The following is a 12,323-nucleotide window of genomic DNA, read 5'->3' as shown; positions in this document are numbered from 1 at the left end:
ACAGAGATTGGGAGGGGCGAGGCCATGGAGAGATTTGAAAATAAGGATGAGAAATTTGAAATTGAGACATTGCTTAACCAGAAGCCAATGTAGGTCAGCGAGCACTGTGGTGATGGTTGATCAGGACTTGGTGCGAGTTAGGACACGGGCAGCCGAGATTTGGATCACTTCTAGTTTATGTAGGGTAGAATGTGGGAGGCCAGCCAGGAGTGCATTGGAATAGTCAAGTCTGGAGGTAATAAAGTTAAGACAAACTCCAGGCATGTTTTTAGATAAGAGTAGTAGAGGTGAGAACCCCAGAATCATTTAAGAAACAACTGGAAGCTGCAATGAGTGGACTTCAGGATCATTCTGGATGAAGGAATTAAGGTGGGCCAAATAGCATTCTTCAGCCATAATTGTGGCTTTCCTCTAACATTATACTAAACCCCCATCCCCACAGGCTGAAGATGCCTTGAACGAATTCAATAAACGGAAAGCTCTAGAAGCTGAGTCTGTGCTACAAGCTGACAAGCTGCTGGCAGACAAGGATAAAGAATTGGCAGGTAAGGACACTTTATCAAAGTGACACTGGATGTGATACTGGACAATGGTCGGTAGCTTTTTGAATCACGGCATGCCAATCATTCAATGAAATTCTTTCAATCCGGCAGACACAGGGCCTGAAACTCCTGGGACCCCAGTCCATTGCCAGAAGTGTGATGGGGCAGGACTTCTGTCGGCCAATCTGCAAACGTCCTGGGATAGGGGGTCATGATCGTACAGGAACCAGTCACTCGTGCTGTTTTGGGTGCTCCCTGTTTCCTTTTTCATGCCAAACCTTTATTTCTTCTTCAATGTCTGTTAACTCTCTATCAAACTCCAAATTAACCCAAGATGCTCCGACATTTGGGATCTCTCCCGAATTCCTGGACAAGATACAAAAGAAGATATAGTGCCAGATTTGTCTTGCTCTTCCAGTCTCCAATCTCTCTCTCTCTCCTTCCATAGCAACCTATCTTCTCTCTTTTTTTTCAGTATTGCTGGGCAGTTCTCCTCTGGACTCTGGCATTTCTGTTGGTCCTCCTAAGTTCCAAATGTATCGCCCTCTGTGCAGTTCCTCCTCCCCGCACCTTCACCGCGTTGATGTCATGACTTTCTCAATATGCAAACTCTTGCAATCTGCAGGCTTTTAAAACCCAAGCTGGACATCACCTCGGTGTCAGTGGGTTGCACTGTCGCCTCTGAGTCACAAGGTAGGATTCAAGGCCCCACTCCAGAGGCTTGAACACAAATGAGAGAGTGCTCACTGTAGGAGGTGCTGTCTTTTGGATGAGATATTACACTGCCATCTCAGGTGGATGTAAAGGATCCCACAGCACTATTTAGAAGAAATTCTCCCCGGTGCCCATGCCAATAGTTATCCCCAAACCAACATCACAAACAGATTATCTGATCATTTATTACATTGCTGTTTGTGGGACCGTGCAAATTGACAGCCACATTTTCCTACATTACAACGTAACTACATTTCAAATGTACTTCGTTGGCTGCAGAACGCTTTAGGACATCCTGAAATCGTGAAATGCAAGGTCTTTATTTCTCTAAGCTTTAGCTTGTCTTCTCTTGGTGTTACATAGAATTGCAGAATTCTGAGTGTAACGTCGCCAACTTTGCTGACGATACAAAGATGGGAGGAAAAGCAATGTGTGAAGAGGACACAAAAAATCTGCAAAAGGACATAGACAGGCTAAGTGAGTGGGTAAAAATTTGGCAGATGGAGCATAATGTTGGAAAATGTGAGGTCATGCACTTTGGCCGAAAAAATCAAAGAGCAAGTTATTATTTAAATGGAGAAAGATTGCATAGTCCTGCAGTACAGCAGAACCTGGGGGTAGTTGTGCATGAAACACAAAAGATTAGTATGCAGGTACAGCAAGTGATCAGGAAGGCCAATGGAATCTTGGCCTTTATTGCAAAGGGAATGGAGTATAAAAGCAGGGAAGTCTTGCTACAGCTGTACAGCGATATTTGTGAGGCCGCACCTGGAGTACTACGTGGAGTTTTGGTTACCATATTTACAAAAGGATATACTTGCTTTGGAGGCACTTCAGAGAAGGTTCACTCGGTTGATTCCAGAGATGTGGGAGGGGGTTGACTTATGAGGAAAGGTTGAGTAGGTTGGGCCTCTACTCATTGGAATTCAGAAGAATGAGAGGTGATCTTATCAAAACGTGTAAGATTATGAGGGGGCTTAACAGGATGGATGCAGAGAGGATGTTTCCACCAATGGGAGAGACTAGAACTAGAGGGCATGATCTTAGAATGAGGGGCCGCCCATTTAAAACCGAGATGAGGAGAAATTTCTTCTCTGAGGTTATAAGTCTGTGGAATTTGCTGCCTCAGAGAGCTGTGGAAGCTGGGACATTGAATAAATTTAAGACAGAAATAGACATTCTTAAATGATAAGAGAATAAGGGGTTATGGGGAGCGGGCAGGGAAGTGGAGCTAAGTCCGTGATCAGATCAGCCATGATCTTATTGAATGATGGAGAGGCTCGAGGGGCCGTATGGCCTGCTCCTGCTCCTATTTCTTATGTTCTTATTCAGCACAGAAGCAGGCCGATCTGCCCAACTAGTCTGTGCTGGTGTTTATGCTCCACACGGGTGTTGTCCTGCCTCAGCCCTTCACCGGAATCTCTCTGCAGTAACAAAAGGCATCAGCTGGACGAGAGCCAAAGTTAACACTTGATATGAAATACGGTTATGCAGCGATCTACCAGATGCATATATCAATGATATTTTGGTGATATATAATTTTTCTGTTTTGAAGTTGAGAAGGAGAGAGCTGCCCAAGCAGAGCAAGAGAAGAAAGCTCAGGAAGAGCGATTGAGGTCAGTGGAGGAGTTGAGGAAGAACGACGAAATAACCCACCAGGAGAACGTGCAGCAGCTGATGAAGAAGATGGAGGAAGAGAAGGAGAATATGAAGAGAGAGCAGGAGTCAGCTCTGGAGAGCATGAAGAGAGAACAGGAGGCCTTGCTGGAAAAAGGATTCACGGAGCGATCTAACGCGATGGAAAATCAGATCCAGACATTAAAGGACCAGCTGGAGACAACCAAAATGCACAATACTGTGGAAAGTGTTGGGAATATAATTCGCGGAGTATTAGACACAGGGATTACTGCGTACTCATCATATCAAACGATGAAGTTATGCAGCAAAAGCACCAAAATATAATGTTATTGATGGAAATAGAGGCTGTGCAATGGAAAGACCCTCTCATTGTCATAACTGGGCGTTTTAATAACTTGTTGGGTTGAACTAGTAACCGTATTTAACAAAAGGGTTAACGCTTTAAGATAAACAGGGTAGCACCACTGTTTACATTGTTGCAAGCTAATACCACAACACAGCCATTTCTGGCCTTCAGTAATTCTGTAATGATCACTTTGCACACTTCACTTAAAGCTTTGTTTTAAAGTTTAATCTTTGCTGCAAAGTTGGTTGGGATCTATTACAAACCCAGCAATCAGTGATATTCAGGCGATGTTTTACATGCAGTGACAGTACATATTACTTTGGTGGAATAAAACTTGAGGATATATATTCTGTTATGGCTGCTTGTAATCATTCTTATTGTGACCTCTACACCTCACCTCACTATCGCTGCCAGTCTGCTCTGAAGTTTCCCTCTGAACTCTGTAAGGTGCATTTTACCCATCTGATCCTCCTCTCATTTTCCAGGCTACTTTGGTAAAATTATCAGAGGGTAATATCGGATAAGGAAGGTGCAGGATTTTGGGAGTTTACCTGGATTAATTTCTTGCTAAAAAGGAGCAGAGATTGGTTAAAAGGACTGTTAACCTGACTGTTCATGAGAGCATGCTGGGAAGCCTGACCACAGTGTCATACAGACTGTCTCGAAGGCTACAAATAAGAGAAAATGTGAAACCATCGTTAGCAACATGCTGTATAACGATGAGAAAAACACAATGGAAAATTACTGTCAGCATGAGTAATATATGAGATAGACCACAAAACCGACCAGGGCTCAGTGCACTGATCAGACTAGAAGAGAGTGATGCAGGAAGTCAGTGAATTATTAACCTCTTACCACACACGATGTGAGCAGAGAATTAACCATCCAGCGTGCATGAAGCAGAAGAATCAACCAATTTGACTTTCGAATTGAGTTACTGATACAAAGGTTGTATACATCTCTATCTGTAAACCTGTGGGGCTAGAAATGCAGCTCCGTAGTGCCCAATTTTTTGGCGCTACGGGTGCTGTTTTGTGACGAAAATGAGGTCTGCGCTGTGCACCCACAACTCTGGTGCGTGCCACACTGGACACCATCTGGGTGAGGGCGGTAGGGTATATGTTCGGAGCGTGCGTTGGAAGTATGTTGAGTAGGCAGCTTGTGACGTCAGTCAGCATGTAACACTGATTTGAGGCTAGCGCTGCCATTTTCGTCCTCAACGCTGGAGCTAACACCCTGTCGTAATCACGCACAGCGGAACATGCGTTCAGCTGTAACGAGGACCCATCGCTATTTAAAGGGATCAGCAACTACTCTTAAAATTTGTTGCTTATTAATTACTACTGGTCTGAGTGGAGTTTTCCAGAGTGGTTTAAAATTGGTGAGGTGACAAGGAGTGGTACTGCAAGTGGAGAAGGCCTTGGTTCTGACCGAATTCTCATCGGACCACTTGCTTCCGGTCATGGGCAGTGAAGCGCCTTGGGATGTTTTACTATGGTAAAGGTGCTCTATAAATACAAGCTGTTGTTCTTAAGGTGGTGGATGGAATGCCAATCAAACAGGCTGCTTTGTCCTGGATGGTGTTGAGCTTCTTGAGTGGTGTTGCAGCTGCACTCATCCAGGCCAGTGGAGAGTATTTCATCACACCCCTAACTTGTGTCTTGTAAAGGGTGGAAAGGCTTTTGGGAGTCAGGAGGTGAGTCAATCACAGCAGTTACTGACCATCACAGCTTACTCTGGCCATAATGCTGAAATAAATGGCACCACAAATGAAATATGCCAATTCAACTTTATACATCAATCTATCCAATAATAAAGAACAAAGTCAACTAATCACCCTTGTGCATTCACTTAGTGCCTACTTTCTGTGTGCCTTTGCCTGCCCTTGTGCTCATATGAAATGTTACCCTGGTGGATGCAGCATGGCTGGTGGAAGGATGCTGACTTTCAGTGGGGTTTGCAGGATGACCTCGAGCAGCTTTGGGCCTAGCAGGCCTAGCTTCAGACTGCAGCACTTTAGCATGGAAGGCAGCAGTCTGGGCTGGCTGGCTGACAGGCAACATTAAGGGCAGTGGTGGAGTGGCAGTAGTGGGTGTACGAATGCTGTCATCCTGAGAGAGGACAGTAGGTTGATGCTCCATAGATTGCTGGACTGCTGTGAAACCCGACAAGCCCCTTTCCACACTGGTAAACGCAGCCAGGATGGCAACAGTCTGAGCTTGCATGAGAGCAGTCTGAGCTTCCAGTGCAGCACTCAAATGTAGGGTGGCTTGTGCTTGTGCTTCAACGGAAGCTGAGACATCAGCCATCAGACACTGCAACATGGTTCGGTCCACAAGTGCGCTAATGGAGTTGCCCTTTGCTTTCATGCTGGAAATCATGGGTTCCAAGCTCTGTGCAAAGTTGCTGCCGGACTCCTCTATGTTCCTTGACATTGCACTCAGACCGTCAATTGCAAGCCTGCCAATGTACCAAACATTTCATTATGCATACCCATCAGCGTTCTTCTGTAGGCTGCCCCGTTAAAGTCTTCATCTGAGTACTGTGTGGCAGAACACATGTATAACTTCACTCTCCAAGGAGCTGGCACCTGTTCTAACTTTTCACTCTGCTATAGCTGCAGGCCACTCGTGCCCAATGTCACACCACATGCAGATACTGCCTCTAAACTATCCTCTAAACTACGCAATGTCTCATCTGTGCTGATGGTTGCAAGTGTGAAATCGAGTGATGGCGCTGTGTCTTCACATTCAGTGCCTTGGTGCTCTTCTATTTCATGCTTCTACACCAGTGCCTTGCCAGGTGTCAGCTTGTGACTATCTGAAAGGAGAAAGGCACAAGGGTAAGGTTTGGTGAGAGGAGGCAGGGAAAGCAAGAGATGCATGTTTACACCATGTGCAGCTTGTAAATCAGAAGCGATTGTGGATGAGGTGGAAGTGGCATTATGTATGAGGAGACCAGCATTATGTATGAGGAGACCAGCATCTTATATTCTTTCACCTCGTTGCTGGCCACGGGCTTAGTGATGCCCCTCCCAATAATAGCCAGCACCATCTCCTCCATTGGGCTCAGGTTATGGGGATGTGCCTGGTACTGCCAGTTATGTCCTGCTGGCACTGGTGTGCCACCTTTTTCTGTAAGAGAAAGGGAAGTGTGTCAATGAGTGTCATGCAAATTGTTTGGGCAATATGTCTGTCATGGTTGAATAGTTGACACTGTGTGCAAGCTGTGAGATGTGGCTATGATGCATGTAACAGTGGTAAGTGTGTGAGGGTGAGGTGAAGCTATGAATGTGAGGTATGAGTCATGTTTGAGATTGTTGGTAGGTGAGTGATGGGGATGTGGTGCATTGAGCTGTATGAGGCTAGTACAGTTGAGCATCCCAAATCCGGCAACCTTGGGACCGGGGCCGAGCTGGTTTTCTTGTTTTTCTGGACTTCGGAACGTGTTTTTGATGTCCAAAATCCAGAAACAACCGAGCCCAGGCTCGGGTATTTCCAGATTTCAAAATGTCAGAAAACGGGGGTGGTGCTTGTCGAGGAGCTGCTCGGGTTGCCGGCCGGGGCCCCACCGCCGGGGAAGAGTTCAGGCGGGGCCCGCCGCCGGGGAAGAATTGATCGGGCGGCCCCATCACGGAGGTGGTGTTCCGGCGAGGAGGTCCCGGGGTAAGGGCAGCGAGGCGAGGCCCGAGGTCCGGCAGCGGCGAAGCGAGGAGCAGTGAGACGAGGCCCGAGGTTTGGGCAGTGGCAGGACCTCGGTCGGCAGGTTCAGTGGGTCTGGATTCCGGAAAATTTTACGGATTCCGGACGACCCTGCTACCAATCAGTCCGGATTCCGGAACATTCCGGAACTATGGATTTTGGATTTTGACTCAACCTGTAGTGCAGATGGTGGGATATAACATTTGAAGATTAATTCACTGACCCTGACCACTCGTGTGAGGTCATTAAACTTCTTCATGCACTTCGTCCAGGTCCTCGGGGCTCTACTGCTGGCATTCACCACAGCGACTATATGCTCCCATTAGATTTTACGCATTTGCCTAGAGGGCCTCATGGCCCTCTATAGAAACAGGACCTCTCTTCTCATGTTGCCTCCAGTGCTGCATCGGAGAACCTTGGAGCACATTCTCTCCGCTGTTGTGGCATCATTAATTTTTTTTCCTCCTTTCACTCTCTTCTCCAGCCAGTTGAATGAGCTGCTGTAGGCAGAATGCACCTCCCTTTAAGATGTGCAGCCTCCCTTTAAGATGTGCAGCCTGCCTTTAAGAAGTGCAGGCTAGCTTTAATTGGTGCTAGCCTCACAGGAACTTGGGCCCCCCTGCTGAGCGATCAGCCACTCAGCAGCTCATTCAGTGCTGGGCCGAATGCCACAATCATGTTAATCAGCAGGCAGCACAAAGTTAGCGTGTCGCATGCATTATTTTGAATGGGCACAGGTTGGTCTCGCATTTCGATCCCCACGTTCTTTTGGGGTACCAAACAAATTTCTAGCCACACATGTTTTCCATGAATGGTGCTGTAATATCTGAAGCTGAAAGAGACTCTGGAGTCTTCAACATTCAACATATCCAACCAATGTAGACAAAGCCAACAGGATGTTGGACTACTTTCTAAAATAGTAAAACAAATGCCAGAGAATGTAATCAACCTTTAGAGGTCTCTGGTCAGACTGCACAGTGAGTACTGTGTCCAGTTCTGGTCACCAAGTAGTGAGGGAGACAGGCAAGTGTTGGAGTCAGTGCAGAGAGGAGCCACAAGAGTAATCCTCAGTGTCAAAGGTCTGAGTTATCAAGAAAGACTAGAGACTTGCGATTTTCAGCCTAGAAAGAAGTGCCGCGGTTTCCCCTACCTGGATGGTGTGAGGCGGGAGATGGCGGCGGTGGGGTACGACCGCGCTCCTGCGTTGATCACTGCCAAAAAGATCTTCTCCTAATGGGCTTTGTTGGGCCCACCCTGCGCCTTTCCCGCCCAATTAAAAGGAGCAGGACTGGTGACATCACCAGGTGATGCGATTCTTGCTGGTATATTTAAAGGGGCCATGGCCCCATTTATCAGAATTTAACTTGGTGTGAATGAGTGCAGGGTGCCACCATGACCTCACAGAGGCAGAGAGCAGCACCTTGTTTTTGTGATGAGTCACTCCATCATCTTGTGAAGTGCATGAGAGGACATAGGGCGGTTCTCTTCCCTGCGGACGGCAGGAAGAGGTCTCCCCAGCAGACAAAAGCAGCATGGCTACAGATAATCCAAGATATAATGGCCATCTCGGTAGTGCCTCGAACCTGGGTCCAGTGTCAGAAAAGATTCAACGATCTTCTAAGATGAGGAAAAGTGAGTACAAAGCTACACTTGGCTTGATGCTGCTGTGCTTGTCATCACATCCCCACGGCAGTGCATTGCCAACTCTACTCCTGCACTACGTTACTCACCCCAAGATCCCTTGGACCTTAATCCATCTCTCCCTCTTTGCTTACATTATCAGGTCTCTATCTTACTATCCACCCTTCACACTCAGCCTTATCATAATGCAATGGACGCAAGTAACAGCACAAAAGGAGGCAACTTGGTATCGCCAAGGCACTCCATCAAAGTCTCCCTGTATCTCATTCCATTACTTATGTTCATTCCATCAGTCTCACTCAACCTTCTTTCTCTCCTTGCAGGAAAAAATTGCCCACAGTAACAGGGAGAGGGCGAGAACAGGAGGAGGCCTTCAAGCCATGCGGAAGAGGCAGCACTGGATATTGCTGGAGTGGTAAACATAGAAACATAGAAAATAGGTGCAGGAGCAAGCCATTAGGCCCTTCAAGCCTGCACTGCTATTCAATATGATCATGGCTGATCATGCAACCTCAGTACCCCACCCCTGCCTTCTCTCCATACCCCCGATCCCTTTAACTGTAAGGGCCACATCTAACTCCCTTTTGAATATGTCCAACGAACTAGACTCAACAATTTTCTGTGGCAGAAAATTCCACAGGTTCACAACTCTCTGGGTGAAAAAGTTTCTCCTCATCTCGATCCTATATGGCTTACCCCTTATCTTTAGACTGTGACCCTTGGTTCTGGACTTCCCCAACATCGGGGACATTCTACCTGCATCTAACCTGTCCAGTTCCATCAGAATTTTACAAGTTTCTATGAGATCCCTCTCATTCTTCTAAACTCCAGTGAATACATAAGAACATAAGAATTAGGAACAGGAGTAGGCCATCTAGACCACCAAAACTGCACACAATACTCAAGGTGTGGTCTCAGCAAGGCCCTGTACAACTCCAGTAAGACCTCCCTGCTCCTATTCTCAAATCCCCTCGCTATGAAGGCCAGCATGCCATTTGCTTTCTTTACTGCCTGCTGTACCTGCATGCCTACCTTCGATGACTGATGTACTATGACACCCAAGTCTCTTTGCACCTCCCCTTTTGCTAATCTGTCACCATTCATATAACAATCTGCCTTCCTGTTTTTGCCACCAAAGTGGATAACCTCACATTTATTCACATTATACTGCATCTGCCATGCATTTCCCCATTCACTTAACCTGTCCAAGTCCCCCTGCAGCCTCTTAACATCCTCCTCGCAGCTCGCATTGCCACCCAGCTTAGTGTCATCTGCAAAGTTGGAGATATTACTTTCAATTCCTTCATCTGAATCATTAATATATATTGTAAATAGCTGGGGTACCCAAAAGTCACTGCCTGCCATTCTGAAAATGACCCAATTATTTGCTTCCTGTCTGCCAACCAGTTCTCTATCCACATCAGTACATTAGCCCCCCATTACCATGTGCCTTAATTTTTCACACTAATCTCTGGTGTGGGATCTTGTCAAAAGCCTTTTGAAAGTCCAAATACACCACATCCACTGGTAAAATGGGGGCCAGAGAGAGGGGCACAATAGAAGATGCTGACACGGGATGTAAGAATCATGGCAGCTGCCAGGGAACTTGGCGCACACATGGGAAGCCTGCCGAGCGGCAAAGCCAAACTCCTGCCCAGTCACACTGGCTTCATAAGTGGAAAAATGTATATAGTTGGCCAACTTGTTAAAGAGGGCATCGGTGACCTGTGTGATTTATCAGTGGGTGGCCAACTGCAAAATGCTGCTTATGTCTGCAGCTGATGTCTGGAAGGAGCCTGAGGCGAAGAATTTGAGGGCAAGGGTTATTTTAAGAGGTGTCCACCCCTTCCTCTGGGCTGCAGGTCTTGCTCCAGCAACTCGCAAATATCGGTGACCACCTGCGCAATAGCCTGAGTCTCCTTCAGCTCTGCTGCATCATCGTGTTGAGGAAGCTCATCCTCTGCCTGTATACCCTGTGCTGGGGGTATCACCTCCGGCATGGAGCAGCCCTGCACTGATGCCCTCAGTCCTGTGCAGCATGAAGTCGCTCAGTAGAAGGTTGGTGCTCTTGTTGTTGTTGCTGTCGTGGCTAGTTCTGCTGTTCCTACGGCGGCTCCTCATCTGATTATGAGAACCAAGCTGAGAGAGCATAAATCGTGATTTTAGATATGCCAGCTGTAGTTAAGATGACAGAAGCTATCTGTCAATGGTCAGATTTGCTCTTCCAAGAAGGTGACAGTGAATAGAGAGTTTAAGCAACGCCTCGATTTCAAAATTCTCCACCTTGTTTTCAAATCCCTCCATGGTCTTGCCCCTCCCTATCTCTGTAATCCCCTTGAGCCCCACAACCCCCCCACCCCCCAAAATGTCTGCGCTCCTCGAATTCTGCCCTCTTGAGCATCCCTGATTATAATCGCTCAATCATCGGTGGCTGTGCTTTGTTGCCTAGGCCCTAAGTTCTGGAATTCCCAGCCTAAACCTCTCTGCCTCTCTTTCCTCCTTCAAGACACTCCTTAAAACCTGCCTCTTTGACCAAGCATTTGGTCACCTGCCCTAATTTCTCCTTATGTGGCTCGGTGTCAAATTTTTTTTTGTCATAATATTCTTGTGAAGCACCTTGGGATGTTTCACTATGTTAAAGGCGCTAAATAAATACAGTTGTTATTGTTGTTGTTTACTACAAAGACTTCCAAATTGCATGAAGCTGAGAAATCTCTTCCAAATACTGAAGGCTCCAGCTTCTGAGATTGGAAAGTGAAGAGAAAAGACTTGAAAGACTTGGATTCATATGGCGCCTTTTCACAACCACCGGACATCTCAAAGCGCTTTATAGAGAATGAAGTACATTTTGGAGTGTAGTCAGTGTTGGAATGTAGGAAATGAGGCAGCCAATTTGCGCACAAGCAAATTCCCACAAACAGCAATATGATAATGACCAGATAATCTGTTTTAGTGATGTTGATTGAGGGATAAATATTGTCCAGGACACCGGGGATAACTCCCCTGCTCTTCTTCGAAATAGTCCATTTGAGAAAGCAGACAGGGCCTCAGTTTAACATCTCATCCAAAAGAGAGTATCTCTGAGAGTGCAGTGCTCCCAGCACCTGGAGTATCAATCCAGATTTTTTTTTTGTGCTCAAGTCTCTGTCTTGGGACTTGAACCAACAACCTTCTGACTCAGAGGTAAGAGTGCCACCCACTAAGCTGTGAAATGGAAGCTTTTATACCACTTTTGCAGCTGTCACCTATTAAAACTATCAGAGAGTTGTTGAGAATCCGACAAATTTACCTGACGTGAGACCCGAGGGACGTGAACCTCATGCAAAACTTGGGAAAATCCTTTGGACCTGGTAAAATTCTGCTTAAATAGCTTTAAGCAGCTTCTTAACTGGCACAATTGCCTGACACGTCGCTTAGTGTTAGGTCTGCAATCCGCAGCCAGAGCCGGCACTTTGGAAATTCACAAGGAGGCGGATTCAGAGCAGACTTCCGTCCCGTTATCAATCACGGTCATTTTGACAGCGGGCCCACCTCCAAACTCGCACACAGGCTGGTAAGATTCCGGCCAAGGTCTGCGAAGTGATCTTAGAGGTAAATAAGATAATTAAAACTATACTGTATAAAAAGTTAACAAGAATATTACTTTAAAATTAAACTGTAGAAATAGAACTAGATCTAATAAATAGTAAATTTGGGGCTGATATCAGGAAGTTCATCTTGACACAAAGAGCAATAACATGT

The 12,323-nt window shown here is 46.4% G+C and overlaps 1 protein-coding gene across 1 annotated transcript in view; it reads left to right on the top strand.

Annotated features, from left to right (window-relative positions):
* Positions 1-3,590, top strand: part of LOC139229715 (guanylate-binding protein 1-like) — a 30,598-nt gene extending 27,008 nt beyond the window's left edge. Inside the window, exons 9-10 of the mRNA XM_070861253.1 lie at positions 443-545; positions 2,812-3,590. Of these exons, the coding sequence (XP_070717354.1) occupies positions 443-545; positions 2,812-3,218 (510 nt within the window). The 3' untranslated portion in view covers positions 3,219-3,590. The remainder of the gene's footprint in view (positions 1-442; positions 546-2,811) is intronic.
* The last annotated feature ends 8,733 nt before the right edge of the window (positions 3,591-12,323 follow it).

This window comes from Pristiophorus japonicus, chromosome 19, assembly GCF_044704955.1.
Source record: "Pristiophorus japonicus isolate sPriJap1 chromosome 19, sPriJap1.hap1, whole genome shotgun sequence".
NCBI lineage: Eukaryota > Metazoa > Chordata > Chondrichthyes > Pristiophoridae > Pristiophorus > Pristiophorus japonicus.
This window is presented reverse-complemented; position numbering and strand designations above follow the sequence as displayed.